Genomic DNA, 16,120 nt, shown 5'->3' on the forward strand with positions numbered 1-16,120 from the left:
GAGATGAAAGCAAAATGCTAGGTGGTGAGGAGTCAAGACAGTTAAAGCATATACAAGAATCAGGCCCAGGCTCCAGTAGAGTTATGGAGCAAGATAGCACAGATACAGGCCCTTCGGCCCAAACAGTCCATGCCGATTATGGTGCCCACCCAGCTAGTCCCAATTTCCCACATTCGGCCCAAATCTCTCCAAGCCCCGTCCCTCTATGTACCTATCCAAGTACTTAAATGATACTATTGTACCTGCCTCAACCACTTCCTCTGGCAGCTCGTTCCGCATACTCACCACCCTGTGTGTGAAAAGTTTGCCCCTCAGGTCCCTTTTACATCTTTCCTCTCTCACCCTAAACCTATGGCCTGCCCCCCCCCCCCCCCCCCCCCCCAGTTTTGGGCTCCTCTATTCCAGGGAAAGACCATTACCATCCACCCTATCCAAGTCTCTCACAATTTTAAGATCACCCCTCATTCTCCTACATTCCATGGAATAAAGAGCTAGCCTGGCCAACTTCCCCCTATAACTCAGGCCCTGTAGTCCTGGAATCTCAAATCTTTCCTGCACTTCTTAACCACATCTTTCCTCTAACAGGGTGACCAAAACTGTACACAGTACTCCAAGTCTGGCCTCACCAATGATTTAAACAACTGCAACATAATGTCCAAATTCCTATACTAAGTGCCCTGACTGATGAAGGCCAGTGTGTCAAATGCCTTTTTTAACCACCCTATCTACCTGAGACGCTGCTTTCAACTAACTATGCACTTGTACTGTGAATGGCAGGACACTAAGGAGTGTAATGGAACAGAGGGACCTAGGGGTACAAGTCCTACGCTGGTTTGACCTTCCAAAATGCATTACCTCACACTTCTCTGTATTGAAATCCATTTGCCACTCCTCTGCCCACTTCCCTAACTGATCAAGATCCCCCTGTAATCTACGATAATCTTCTTCACTATCAACACCACCTCCTAATTACGTGTCATCTGCAAATTTACTGATCAAGCCTTGTGTATTTGCGTGCAAGTCATTTACATAAACAGCAAATAACAAAAGATCCCAATAACGACCTCTGTGGCACACCACCAGTCACCAGCCTCCATTCTGAGAAAAAACCCTTCAACCACCACCCTCCGCTTCCTACCTCTGAGCCAATTTTGCATCCATTTAGCTAGTTCTCCCTGGATTCTATGGACCTAAACTTCCAGACCACCCTACCATGGAACCTTGTCGAAGGCCCTGCTAAAGTCCAAACAGACAACATCCACTGCCCTACCCTCATCTACCTTTTTAGTTACCTCTAAAAGGTTCATGACACAAAGCCATGCTGACTCCTCCTACTCTGTTTTTCCCAAATGCTGGTAGGCCCTGTCCCTCAGAATTTCCTGCCGTAACTTCCCCACGACTGATGTTAAACTGACTGGCCTGTAGTTCCCTGGCTTGTCTTTGTTACCCTTCTTAAAGAACAGAACAACATTAGCCACCTTCCAGTCTTCGGGGACTTCACCAGCGGCTAACGACAAAGCAAATTTCTGCGCAAGGGCCTCTGCAATTTCTCCTCTAGCCTTGCACAAAGTCCAAAGATGCACTCAGTCAGTCCCTGAGATTTATCCGCCTTAATGCGCTGTAAGGCTGCAAATACCTCCTCCCTGATAATATGAATGCCCTCAAAAACATCTCCATTTATTTCCCTTATCTCGAGCAACCATGATTTTCTCCCAGTAAACACGGAGGAGAAACATTCGTTAAAAATCCCACCCATCTCCTGTGGCTCGAAACATAGGTGGGCCTGCTGATCTCCAAGGGGACCTACTCACTCCCCAATCACCATCTTACTTTCCCCTTTAAGAGTATTCTTACTCTTTTTAATCGCCATCAAGGGATTCACTGGTCCCCGAAATCCAAAACCCAATCTGTGCTTCCTTTTTTCTCTTGACCAGAGCCTCAATATCCCTAGTCATCCAAGGCTCCCTAAACTTGCCAGGTTTACCCTTCACCCTAACAGGAACACACTACTCCTGGACTCTTGATACCACACTCTTAAAAGCCTCCCACTTACTATTCATTCCTTTCCCTTCAAACAGGTTCCTCCTCCCGCCATAGATAAGTTCTTCCAACAGTTTGGGCTTTTTTTTGGCCTTTCATTCCCTGAGAGTAGCAACACAGGGAGACAGAGTGGTGAAGGAGTTCAGAATGCTTGTCTTCATCTGCTGAGGTATTGGGTATAGGAACTGGAATGTCATGTTATAGTTGTACAAATTGTTGGTTAGACCACACTTGGAGTATTATGTGCAGTTCTGGCTGCCACACTATAGGAAGGATGTGATTAAGCTAGTGGGGGTACAGAAAAGATTCACAGGAATGTTGCCTGGACTGGAAGGCTTGAATAAGGATCAAGAGGGATAGGCTATGACCGTTTTCCCTGGAACGAAGGAGGTTGAGTGATGACCTTGGAGGTTTATAAAATTATGAGAGGCATAGTCGTTTTTCTAGGATAGGGAAGTCTAAAACGAGGGCATAGATTTAAAGGTGAGAGGGGTAAGATTTAAAATCAGATCTGAACAGCAAATTCTCGGAACCCCCTATCCCGCAAAAACAAAGTGTGGTGGCTGTGTGGAAAGAGCTGCCAGAGGAGGTGGTACAGGCAGGTACAATTACAACATTTAAAAGACATTTGTACGGGTACATGGATAAGAAAGGTTCAGAGGAACATGGGCCAAATGCAAGCAAATGGAATGAGCGTAGATAGGCAGCTTGGTCAGCATGGAGGAGTTGGGCCAAAGGGCATGTTTCTGTGCTGTACAACTATGAATATTTAAAATGTCACCTTTGGAAAGCTACTAAAGATGAAACATTACCACAAACATTTTTTTAAAAAATTTGCTGAAAACACTTAAAACATTAAACAAAAACAAAATCATGAATTAAAAAAAAAGACTTTGCCCTCTCTTTGACTTATTAACAAGCCTACTACCCACATTGATTTTAATAAGATAGTGGTCTAATCTAGCACAGGATTTGAGAGGTAGTTCTCCGGGAATGGGAACAAGATGGAGCTCCACCAATAGAGTGCAGTGGTGGAGAAAACCTCTACATTACAAATCTGTCAGTAACTTCAGGACTTTAGCCTTTGACATTGCACATACTGGATTCCACTTAAATAGAAATTCCATTTGGAATAATCAACATATACCTGCAAGATTAGGTCCTAAGAGGGTCAAAGTGGTTTACATTTTAGAAGAATCTCATAGAATGGTTTCACTACTTACCGGATGTAAATTGAATGTGGCTGTCAAACTGGCTTTGTAGTGCTGTAAAGAAGGAAAAAAGCAGTTACAAAGAAATGCAAACCCAGAGCAAGGTTAAGGGAAAGCCCACCCTGTTTATAGATATCAAGTCAAAAACTAACAAATACAGTTACTTTACAACAGTGTGTTTGTAAATGTTCTGACCCACGTACAAGTGTCCTTTGTTCATCAGCACATGCAGATTAGATTCTAACATATCATTGTTTACATTTTTTGAACTATTAAAATCAGGAAACATTGATGGAAAAGAATTCCAGTTGGATTGCTAGTAGAGGATGAAAGTAGCAAAATCCGAAAAGGTAAGCAGACTACTAAATCTTAAAATTGATACCTGTGAGACTCGAGCATTTTTAATACTAATGGGAGTATGTTGAACACCTTTTAGGCCAAAGAGTTCTACCACATCCATTGGCTCCTAAAAAGGAAAAAACATTGAATATTAAAGCACAGATTTACTTGAAATAATATCATCTTCATTTTATTTTTAAACCTGAAGAAAATACCATATCTGACACATTAGAACTCTTCTGAACCCTAACCTGAAATTTTTGGACACTCCAGTTTCGATATTGAACCCTGGGTATGGTTTTGAAAGAGATGTTGTAACCAATGGTGAGAAAGAAACACGTATAACTAAAACACCTTTGGTTATTCACACTTCTTTAGGATGAGCACAACAGGATTCTAATTATGTTTCTAATATTACATCTCAAATGATTTAGATTTCATTTGAATTTACACATATATTAGTATTTATCTCCTGAAGAGTCACAGGTGATTTTCAATGCTGTTAAATTTATCTCTGTCATACAGACAAGGGAAAGAAATAAGTAATTTGGATTTTAATACATTTTCAGAGGATTTGATTTTTATACAGCAACCTTTTTACAATAAAGAGTGCCAGTAAATTCTCACTTCATAGTAACCATCAATGAAGACGATGATCTTCTCTGGATTCACACCTTGTGCAGACAGTAATGAACGCAACATCCTGTGGAAAAGAAAAGCTACATTCAAAATGCACATTCACTTTGTCACCCCCTCCCCTCCCCCCTCCCCCCAATCAGATATGTTAAAATCTCAGGCACCATAAAAATCAATCAAAAATGAAAACATTTCATACGATTTTATTTTAGATCTACTAAAGTTCACAGTACACAAGCCTGCCTGTTGGGCCTGGTTTGCAGCCAAGGCAGTCCAACAACTAGCTGCTGTTATTTTGTGCCCATAGCCCAGAATCTTCTACTTCTAGTGCCACAAGATTTTCCATCATCTGCCCCATTTCTCATGCCAAAACATTCCAAGCTGCAAGAGAGTTATGCATAAAGCGATTCCAGAGGCATTTTAAAATTGATGACCCCTCTCCCATCATTGACTCTCAAGCAGAGAGATTCTCCCACCATCTCATTAAATCTTCATGAATTATATAATCCTTGAGAAAGTCTCCCTTTTGTGCTCTCTGATTCAGATATAAATATTCTGACCATTCAGTCAAATGGTCTTCGATGGGATGTCAATCTTTATATTCTTAAGAATTGCAAACCTCTAGACCAGTTGTTAGCCAGGTAGCCATGGAGCAGGATGATACAGAACTGAATACAAGCAGGAACCATAGAATTCCAAGTGTATCCTTAACATGGCAACAGACAGTGAAATAAGGACATGCTGAAAATACTCAAGTTAACATTAACAAACTAATTTACATCAGCGTAACCCACACAAACTGTAACCAATCTCACCTGTAAAGGTAGTTAGGCCTGTTCCCTGCTATCACTGCCACTGGGACATCATAAACTTTGTTATCCTTTAACTGTTAAAGTAAACATAATATTCTGTTATCCTGGTAATGGAGGTGACAACTACAAAAAGAATTGGAATTTGTGCGATACTTGAATTGTAATAAAATTCAAATTTCCCTTAACTACAAATCATTACATCTATAACTTTGCCAGATGGTTTGCACGTCATTCAACAAAACAACATTCATTGTTTCTTTAAAAAAAATAGTTTTTGGCATATTTCAAGCACTCCCTGTAGCTGACCAGCTGATTGAACCATCTCAATGTTAATCTGACCCAGCAAGTACAATCATTCAACTATGCCATCAAAATAACTGCTAGCAAATGTTTTGGCCTTTAGAGAACACATTTGGTCTCCAATTTGTACAGACAAAGAGCAACATGACCAAGGGTATCAAAGCAGCATCACACAAGCCAGAAGGTCTTTAACAAGGCTTACAACATATCATCCAAGTATTTTATAACTAAAGTGTTGTAAAACAAGTGCCAAATAAGAACACAAACCCTGAAATTGTAGTTTGTGGCAACAGAGCTTCCCATTTTTTAAAATCCTAGTTTTTCCATTTTGTTAGAGTAACACAGCAAAGAAACAGGTCCTTCAGCCCAACTTGTCCATGCTGACCAAGATGCCCATCTAAGCTCATCCATTTCTTTTGTAAAATGATGATTAAACCCTATTATAATTTCATATAATGGGGGTAGGGTACAGAAATTTGGTTCGTGTTTCACAATTCCCTATGATATGTTGTTCAGCTGTGGCAAGTACCTCTAAAATCCACAAAAGGTAGTAAAGGCATGGGAAGATAAAGGAAAAGATAAAACAAAAGATACAAGTTGTTTCAAGTCACTTTCATGATTCATCAATCATACACAGCATCATGAGCATATTCCTGTCATATTCTCAAATGAATCTCTTTTCAGGAGAATGAAATAGTAAAGATCCTTCAGCAAAATAATCAGTTGACACACATTGGTGGGGAATGTTCTGGAGCACCATATTGAATCAATGGCAGGGATGACCACACACACAATTAAACGTTAAGATAAACATTTTAGAAGATTTAAATCAGTTAACAGTATAACACTATCAGTTTAGAACATATGTTGCCAGAACTGTTATCTTATCACGTCTATTATAACGTAGCAGCCACTTGAAATCAATTGACTGAAAATATTGTTAAGTACCAAGTGATAGAACAGTTTAAGGGGGAAAAAAAAAGAGAAACTTACGGGCTCCGGGTTAAATTCAATAGGTGCTGGATCCTTACAGCTGCAGATGCTCCCATATCCTTCCACTTTGCTGCAGAAAGTCTTCCTCCTTCGATTGGCATCTGTGTCTGCCCAGTGGCACTCAGCATCTTCAGAAGAAATGCAAACCTTTAGCAGACACTTGACTTTTTGTGACTTCCCAAACCAAAGGAATTAGTTTGGAGTATTTGTCATTTATTTCCATCAAAATCTGCTAATTATAGCTTTGAACGTTTTTCTAACCACATACTCTTAACCAAGTAGGGGTCATTTCATATTCTACAGCTACATCTGGAAACATCTTAAAATGTATATTAGTAAGGGTAAAGGATTTTAAGGTGGGTTTCCATGTTTTCTGGTAACTTCTGCTGGGAACAGGGTGGCATGGTAAGATTGAGTTCAACCTAGCTTAGATGTCAGCTAAGATCTTATGCGGCTTATTAGTTTGCCATCTCAATTTTTTTTCATTTTTCCAAAATATAAAAGACATACAGTACATGCAGCTTCACGAAACACCTACTTAAAATTGTATAAAAGGTATGGTGTTTAACGAGAGAGTGGAGGCTGAATAATGATCGTAATATACTGCAGAGCTCAGATTAAATTGACCCACATTTTAAAAAAAAGACAGACACTAAAAATTCACCTTCAGTCGAGGTTAACTGAACTTCAGTCTTCAATAAAACAGGATCACCCCAAGTGGCCAAGGCAGGAGATTTTGAATGTTTTTCACCATATACTTGACCTGAAAATAAAATTGAACATTGTCAGGATTTCAAATAAATCAGTTTGACATCCACCTTTACTGCACTTATTAACTGCAAGAGTGTGCAAAGCCCCCTGATCTCTGCTACTAATAAGCCATTGAAGACAATGGGATCCAAAGTAGAAATCTTCTGCAGTTCCTAGTATTATAAGTTCTTACTACCTTAAAGAAAATATTGTTTATTTCTCCATTTTACTACTTTCGGTATGTTTGATTATTCAAGTAAAAATGGAAGTTGTCTCACAAATATGCATATACTACACCTCCTTTCTTTACCACAAAAGTCCACATGTCTCGCCAACTGAGTGATGAGGCAATTTGACTACCCAGGCCCTTCAGCAGATTCTTGGCTGCGTCTTTTAGATGGAAGGATCCCTCATCCTGAGCAGCAAAATGTAAAAGAGAGAATAACAGGTAATTTCTCCCTCTGTGCAGTATGTTTAAAGACAAAGAAAAATTGAAACACTAATTATAAATGTCATTTTATATTACTGTAATCATATTGATTCATCCCAACAGAAATCAAGACTTCTGGTTCCATACTACATAATGTACACAATGCCATTTGCCTGCAAATTCAACACAGTGAGCTTTCTTTAGTTTATTTCTATATGCTTAAACAGTGAAATTTCAAGACAAATAGCATTCAATAATTTTATTTTTAGGTCACGTTTATGGCAAAAAAAAAGTCAAAAGCCAAACATTGCACGTGCTAGAAATCTGAAATAAATGCAGAAAATACTGGAGGTACTCAGCAGGTCAGGCAGCATCTTTATCAGACTATTTATCAGAACAGTGGAGAGATTCAAAGTCTCCAGTCCTACCATCCAGAGTGATGCAGTTTTTTTACAATTAACCTCAGCATGACAAATTCTGACATTTCACCATTTTCTATAGAAAAATGTATATTTGAGGAAGTCTCACTTAAAAACCTAGCTTATTAAAAACACATAGGAAATAAGCTACTGTAAGCTTAACAGAATGTTTAAGGTAGAGCAAAAATTAAATGTTGTATTTGGTATAAACTTCTAAAGGGAAGTAGTAAAGAATGCAAGTCTGCCCCACTGACAGGTTGTTGTGACTTTAGTTGCTTAAACTTTAATGTTAATTAAATCAATTTGCAAGAGCTCAAAAAAAGCTAGAGATTAAATCAGATGACACCAAGTATCTAGGATGGGGAAGATTTTCTACTGCATCATGAACTAAATTTTGCAGGCAAGATGGCCATTCTTGATTTTAAACAATATCTACTGAGATATCGGTTTCTTCCTCCCCACTTTCACCTCCTCAAAAAACTTTCCCCTGGAAACCCTTTCCTGTGGCAAAGGAAAAAAAAACCCAAAATTGGACAAGTATTTTGTTTTCAGTTTGGGAATGGAGAAAAAGATTAGAAAATGACATGGTTCCTATTGTGCACTATTTATATTCTTTTCTGTTATTGCACTATAATACAACAGGAAATCTGTCAATAAATGGAACACATTTAGAAAATCTGGATCCAGTGTATTTTGTACGCTTCAAACTTGTTACAGAATCAGAATCTAGGCCAAGTTTTTTTTACTGTATCACCCTTCATGCAAACTTGGGCATCTGAACAAGAAAAAATTCTCTTCCACTTCCCATCCCCCTCCCCCCCTTAAATCTTACTTGGATTTAAACATAAACAAGGGCAATAACTTTCTTGAATTGCATTATTATACAGATATTTCCCAGTTCTTTCCACTCCCCATGAAGAAGGAATTTCCAGGAATCAAAACGAAAATTGGGGAAATTTGTAATATAGTCAACTCAAAGTGTCATACAAACTGGAAAGGGATGATGGGAAAAATAGGTCAATAGTGGAGGTAGCTTAAAGGTCACATTAGAAGAGCAGAACAGCTTTTAGATGAAGGGAGCATTTAGACTTCAAGGCATAGCTAGCTAGAGCAGAGATAAACAAATAGGGATTGAAGTGCAGGAGAACTGATCGTAAGGTAAGCAGAGTCAGACAGAAGGACAAGACCAGAAATTAGAGCACCCAATTGCAGAGAGAATGGGGGAAACTGCTGTCTGGCAAAGGAAAGCAAAGATCCATCTGTCTGGCGCAGATAGAGACAATTTCTGTGGAGATAAAACAAAGATCAATTATAGCAAAGAAAAGTGCATTACTAAGGAATTATTGTGAAATCCGCATGTAACTATTCTAAGGTGAACACTTTAAATTGCTGGAAAGTTTTTGGTTCAGTGGAGTGAGCTCTGAAAGTGCTCCCTAGTGTACACTGTAACAGGGCCCAAATAAACCAACGTGTTTGAGAAACTCACCACTGCTGTACAAGAGATTTTCTGTGTGTGCTGTCCCAATCTGAGCCGTAATTAAGAGGGTCACTGGGCCCCTCATGAAAGCCAGATTCAGGACACAGGCTAAACACACAAATCTCTCTCACACCCTACAATTTGGAAATAACCAATTGAAAGTTTAATTATGAATTGCCTGGAGTAAAGCGAATATACTGATCATTAAACTGGGCAATAAAGGAAATCTGTAGGAGTATGTAAATGAACTCAAGAAACAAGCCCAAGTACAACATCCAGTCACAATAATACTAAAGTTTCAAATTTATTTTTTTATGATGTTCACTTTACCTGGTTCAAACTGACAAAACAAGTTTAACTTTTCCTGCACACATCATATTAGTGTGTAGCACCCTCTACTGGATAACCGCATCTACATCACATAAGCCCAGGTAGTGTTGATGCCCAGCCGGCAGGTCAACATTCCCCAATATCCACAGCTGCTCAATGCAACAGTGGTCAGGAATACATTGTGGGTCAGATGACAGAACATCAGACCTCCTGCTCTGCCACCAAATTTAGCATTGAATTGAGAAGTGAAGCTCAGTTGTGCTGAGGTGAAGGACTTTAAACATTTCACATTCCTCCCTGCAGCTTTACATGTCACTGGATTGAAAAGGTAGTTTGTTTTAAAATTTCATTCAACAGCACTTGCTGCTGCAGTGAAAGAGCAGGTAGTGCTGCTGCCTCTCTGTTCCAGCAACCCAGGTTTGATCCCAATTTCCATGGCCGTCTGTGTGGAGTTTAGATGTTCCTCTCATGACTGCTTGGGTTTTCTCCCACATTAGAAAGACATGCTGGTTGGTGGGTTAATTAATTACTGTACATTGTCCTAGTGCAGATGAGTGGAAGGAGTTGATGCGCTTACAAGAGAATAGTTTGCAGGGATATAGGTAGGGGAAATGGATTGATGGGATTGCTCTGTCAGCCACTTTAGATCTAATGGGGTGAATGACTTCTTATGTCATAGGAAAATATGAGAGTATAAATAATACAAATTGAAATGCAATATCAATTATAGACATTTTAAGTAAATGATACATTTTAAAGTGTTTGTTTCGTTTGTATTATTTAAATTTATTTTCATCTGTTTTTAAATGTCTGATTAGAGGTAGAGGTAACCGTCACACTATGGGTTGGGCGGTTGCATTCTAAGAAAATGGGCCATATTGCAATTTTCTGTACCTTGAAACCTCATCATTTGTGCATGTCAAGAAAAGCGAATTGAAAAAAAGTGTTGATTTAATTTTTTTTGCAAACAAATTCCTCCAGAGTGAAAGTTTATTCCATATCTCAAATTTTGGGTTAGGGATTTGTTAATTCTGTAATGGTGAATTTCTGTAACCCAAATGGCGTTAATGCGGGAGTAGCTTGTATTTAGAAATAATTGAAGGAGCCACTCACAGCATGAGCGACCAAAGAGCTTGCAGGCTGGTCTGGAATCAGTGCCTCCGTTATCTGCCACCTGACAGCTGGTCATCACCATCGAAGTCCACTGGTCATCCTATCAAGAGAGGCTAGACCACTTGGGTCTGTATTCCTTAGAGCTGAGAACAACAACAGGTGACCTTATTCAAATAAGGAAGATCCTAAGGGGATTGACAGAGTAGACGTTAGGATGTTTTCACAGTGGGAGAGTCTCGAACAAGGGGACATAACTACAAGAGAACGTGAGGGTGGGGGTGTGGTCATTTAAAACTCAGATATGTAGAAACTTCTAATAGCGAGCATAGATCAGCCATGATCGTATGAAATAGTGAAGCAGGCTTGAAGGGCCTGATGGCCCACCCCTGCTCTTAATTTCTTGTGTTCTTGTTTGTTCTCTGTCTTGCACAACAGCCATGACAATCAGGTCTGAAAATCAATTCGTCATGCAGGGCTGCAAAAGATTAGTGCAGTCGCAAGGAGAGCTAGGTGGTGGGGACTGTGAGGAGGGTGGGGGTGTACAAACTGGAGGCATGCCTCAGATAGCTGACTAATAGTCAAAATTCCAGCAAGGATAATGAACACATTAACCTCAAGGTTCTCTGGATTAAAAACTGATACCTTGGCAAGCAGAATATGGGGTTGAAGACATTGTGTTACCAGTTACTAATATAGAGGCAGTCACATTACTCTGACAAAAATAAGTTCATCATATTGACATCCCAGAAGCAGATCCCAACAATTCAGTTGGAAGGTGAACCTCTTTCCAAACAAAATCAAAATGCAAAGCAAAATCATATGAAAAACTCCCAAGTGTAACTCGGAAGAAGACTACACCAACCTTGATAGTGAAGAGAAGGATTCTTCCACGAGACACCATATTCAAGAACAGGATCATAGCTTCATCTTCGTGGGGTGAATAGGTATCAAACACACGTTTGGCCATTACGTGGCCCTATTTAAAGCAAGAACCATTTACTATCATTAGTATCCTTCGTTACCACGGAAAGCTGCTTTTTAATATTTCAAACCAGCAAGACAAAAATAATGAAAATTAACTATTACAGCCCACCTTTCACATAACTGGAACTGACTGCACAACAAATCCATTTGGTTTAAATGCAGGCTGTAAATTAGCAAATATTAAAAAGGTCTAAAGGTGAAGTGACAATGGGATGCATTTCATTGCATGTGAAGAAAATGCAATTTCATTAAAGGCAAGATCCCTTCAGTCCTTTCTGTATAATACTTAATACAGCTACTTATTTCCCAAAGTGCTTTTAAATGAATGTTTCAGTAGTGTACACCAGCTATAAGTTTACCAATGACATCACTGTTGTTGGTAGAATTTCAGATGGCAATGAGGCGGTTTACAAGAGGGCGATAGATCAGCTGGTTAAGTGGTGCCGCCACAACAACCTCTCACTCAACATCAACAAGACCAAGGAAATGATTGTGGACTTCAGGAAGGAGAATTTGGGAGAACGGACACCAGTCCTCATTGAGGAGTCAGTGGTAGAAAGGGTGAGCACCTTCAAGTTCCTGGGCATCAGTATCTCAGAGGATCTACCTTGGGCCCAACACATTGATGGTGGGATGCCCGTGGCTCTACTTCACTAGGAGTTTGAGACTTGGTATGTCACCAAAGACTCTTACAAATTTCTATAGATGTATGGTGGAAAGCATCATAGTTGCATCATAGCCTGGCAGGGAGCCTCTAATGCACAGGATCGCAAAAGGCTGCAGAGGGTTGTAGACTCAGCCAGCTCCATCACTGGCACAGCCCTCCCCACTATCGAGGACATCTTCAAATGGCGTTGCCTCAAGAAGGCGGCATCCATCATTAAGGATCCTCACCATCTAGGACATGCCCTCTTCTGTTACTATAATCAGGGAGGAGGTACAGGAGCCTGAAGACCCAAACTCAACAATTCAGGAATAGCTTCTTCCCCTCCGCTATCAGATTTCTGAACGGTCCATGGACACTAACTCATTTTTTCCTTCTTTTTCCACTATTTATTTATTTTTTGTAATTTTATAGATTTTTGTGTCTTCGCACCATACTGCCGAAAAATACTGTACTGCACAAAACAACAAATTTCACACCATACATTAGTGATAATAAATCTGATTCAGTGTGGGTAGAAGATTACCAAAAACAAACCAAGAATTCTAACATAAAATGCTGAAGACACTCAACTTTTTTCTCCAAGTGACTCTAGCCACTGAAGTGCTTTTTCCTTGGTGTCCACTAACTTTAGTTCAGCCAATATTCTTTGATGCTTCACTCAGTCAAATGCTACCCCGATGTCAAGAGCAATCACTCTCAACCAATGTGGAATTTAGGCCTTTGATCCATGTTTTACCAGAGCATCAAAGAACACCATTACTTTGCTGATCAATAAGAGTAGACAAATTATGCTGCAAGTAATCCAAATTGGATTTATCCTGCTCCTCATGAACAGGACATACCTGGGTAATAGTCTTGACGATGCAGAATATCTCAATACGCCACAGCACTCTAGAATCCCATTTACAGCTCATAGCCAGGATTCCGTTGTGCTGATTAACATGATGTCATCTGGATTGCTGCCATCCATGTGGACGGCAACGTGTCAAATTAGTGCTGCACAAGGATTGATCTGCCTATCCAGCACACTTCTGGTACCAGTAATCAATGCACACAGCACTGTTCAATGTGCAAAATGCCATCAACTACACTAAAACACATGCATGTGACTTGCATAGACTTCTAGAAGGAAACTGGCATCTGCAATGCCAAACAAAAATTGATGCAGGGTCCACGCTTGTGTCCCTAATTATCTTGACTATAGTTCCTCACTGTGGACAATTACTGGAAAAAAACATTTTTATTAATTCCTTAATTTTAAGACATATCATATCACCCTATGATTTACATAATCTCAGCAAAATGAAAAAGCCCAAGCCACACTAGCAGTTTCTTTGCTATGACTAAAGAAAGAATTCTTTTCAATTAATGTGCATTGCTCAAGATATCCAAAGAAACATTATGCAAACATATGCAAAACCAAGGTTTGTGGGAAGAAGTTTCAGTCTTCCTGTGCCAGACTACTTACTGTAGCTTGATTCAGAACAATTACGTGTATTCCTCGACTCTGCTCTTTGACTTCATCTTCAAGAACCTACAACGCCAGATTAAAAGTGCATTGGTTGTAGCATTGTGTAAACATTGCTTGACTCTCTATGGAATTAAAACATTTGTTCTCGAGAGAAATTTGTTCACAGTTATGAAAATTGATTGCTCTTTGTAAACTACATGTAAGCACTCTCCACATTTTCCCATGCAAAAACTGCACATTAACAATTAGATTATCTTAAACATTTCCTTGAGATTAAATGCATGGCTTTACTTTAAAATTAAGTATTTGCTTTGTTGCACAAAACATAATCTGTAATGAATAAATGCAGTAATTTCCAAGGTTACAAAGTTCATCTGCATTCAACCAAACACTGGTTCCATAGAAGAATTTGAAATAATAGACAACAAAAACACCAGTCAAATTACTGCCTCTCGTTGTTCAAACCCCTCCCTCTATCACCCAACAGATACTGTCTGCACACAGATTTCTGCCATACTAAAATCAAGATGGAAAGGGGATTGTGCAAGACAGTGTGCTGCTGGATCAATGATTATAACTTTTATTTTCAAACAGAACTGATACAAAAGCATCACTTACCTCTCCAGACCAATAGACCTAGCAACTAGGAGCTGGGTTAAATAAACTCAAGTGGGGAGCCGGAGAGAATGATACATTGAAAGCACCTAGTGCATTTTGTTAGTAGAGTCTAGTAGTTTCCAGTATCTGTGCTTAATCTGATCTGGTACCGTTGGTGAAATTTGGGCAATTACCATTGTCCAGCCAAAATTTACCCTACTCAGCAAGTAAAAACGCAGCTCTGTTCCTATTCCTAACTACCCACTCCTCGGGTCTGTAGCAATGATGGAACTAAACAAACAGAACATTCTTTTTAAGTAACCTTAGAACAAGATACAACACACAAAGGAGCTGGAAGAACTCAGCAGGTCAGGCAGCATCTATACAGGCAAATGGACAGTTGACGTTTCAAGTCAAACCCTTTATCTGGACTGGAAAGAGAGGAGCGAGCCAATATAATATGATTGGGGTAGGGGAGACTGGAGCTACAGCTGGCAGGTGATAGGTAGATCCAGGTGAGGGGGGGTGACAGATGAGGGAGGGCGGAGAGTGGGAATGATGCAAGAAGCTAGCAAAGTGCTGAGGAAGATGGAATCTGATGGGAACATGGAATAAAGGGAAGAAGGTGGGAAGGGGAACTAGTGGGAGGTATGTGTGGGTGATGGGCAGATGGATCAGGAGAGCAAAAAAAGGGAAAGGGACAGAGGGGAGCGGTTACCAGAAGTTAGAGTATTCGATGTTCATGCCATCAGGTTGGAGAATACCCAGGCAGAATACGAGGTGCTGTTCCTCTAATGTGCATTTAGCCTCAACCTGGCAGTGGAGGAGGCCGTGGGCAGAAATGTCGGTGTGGGAATGGGAGGAGGAATTCAAATGGCCACTGGGAGATCCCAGCTAGCAAGATAAATAATATTCCCACAATAATTCAGCAAGGTTGTTACATGGGTGCTTAACCATATGCCAGAGTGGACTCAGATTTGACTTCTGCCAAATTCAAGGAAGGGCAAAGGGAAAAGAGAGGGGGACAAAACCTTCCAAAGTTCTTTACGGCGGTTCAAGGCCAGGGTGGTTCGAGTTTCATGCCTCCATGTTTGAATTGCCTGCCAACACCATGATAGGGCTCACATGAATAATGGATGGGTGGTCATTGTGTGGAAGGGCAATTAGACCCTTTAGACCTATAACTGAGCAAAAAGTCAGTAACTTTAACAAATTAGGACGTTACAAAATAAAAATTGAGGAAGAGCTTCTATCCACAAGGGCACTCATATAACATTCACCCTTCCAACAGAGAAGTTGCAAGGACACCACAATAAAAATGTGAATAGAACAAAGGCAAGACTTCTTTCATGCTTTGCAAAATAAAAGACATTACATTACTCTATGAAGCAGATACAGTGAACTTAAATACTAATCATGCTGGCTTACTATTGCTTTGATGATATCTTGCACTGACAAAAAGATATTCATCTTTCTACTTGTTCCTTTGTGTGGTTTAACATTAAAGCTGGCATTACTTTATTAGAATACTTACTTAATTAGCGTATTACT

General features: G+C 39.8%; 1 protein-coding gene across 1 annotated transcript in view; it reads right to left on the reverse strand.

Annotated features, from left to right (window-relative positions):
• The window catches only part of pomgnt1 (protein O-linked mannose N-acetylglucosaminyltransferase 1 (beta 1,2-)), a 44,128-nt gene that overhangs the window by 20,165 nt on the left and 7,843 nt on the right, over window positions 1–16,120 (reverse strand). Inside the window, exons 4-12 of the mRNA XM_052012417.1 lie at window positions 13,970–14,035; window positions 11,713–11,826; window positions 7,379–7,496; window positions 6,996–7,094; window positions 6,332–6,459; window positions 5,042–5,112; window positions 4,218–4,293; window positions 3,634–3,717; window positions 3,264–3,305 (exon numbers count right to left, since the gene is read on the reverse strand). Coding sequence (XP_051868377.1) covers window positions 3,264–3,305; window positions 3,634–3,717; window positions 4,218–4,293; window positions 5,042–5,112; window positions 6,332–6,459; window positions 6,996–7,094; window positions 7,379–7,496; window positions 11,713–11,826; window positions 13,970–14,035 — 798 coding nt within the window. The remainder of the gene's footprint in view (window positions 1–3,263; window positions 3,306–3,633; window positions 3,718–4,217; window positions 4,294–5,041; window positions 5,113–6,331; window positions 6,460–6,995; window positions 7,095–7,378; window positions 7,497–11,712; window positions 11,827–13,969; window positions 14,036–16,120) is intronic.

This window comes from Pristis pectinata, chromosome 3 (assembly GCF_009764475.1).
Source record: "Pristis pectinata isolate sPriPec2 chromosome 3, sPriPec2.1.pri, whole genome shotgun sequence".
In the NCBI taxonomy this organism is placed as follows: domain Eukaryota; kingdom Metazoa; phylum Chordata; class Chondrichthyes; order Rhinopristiformes; family Pristidae; genus Pristis; species Pristis pectinata.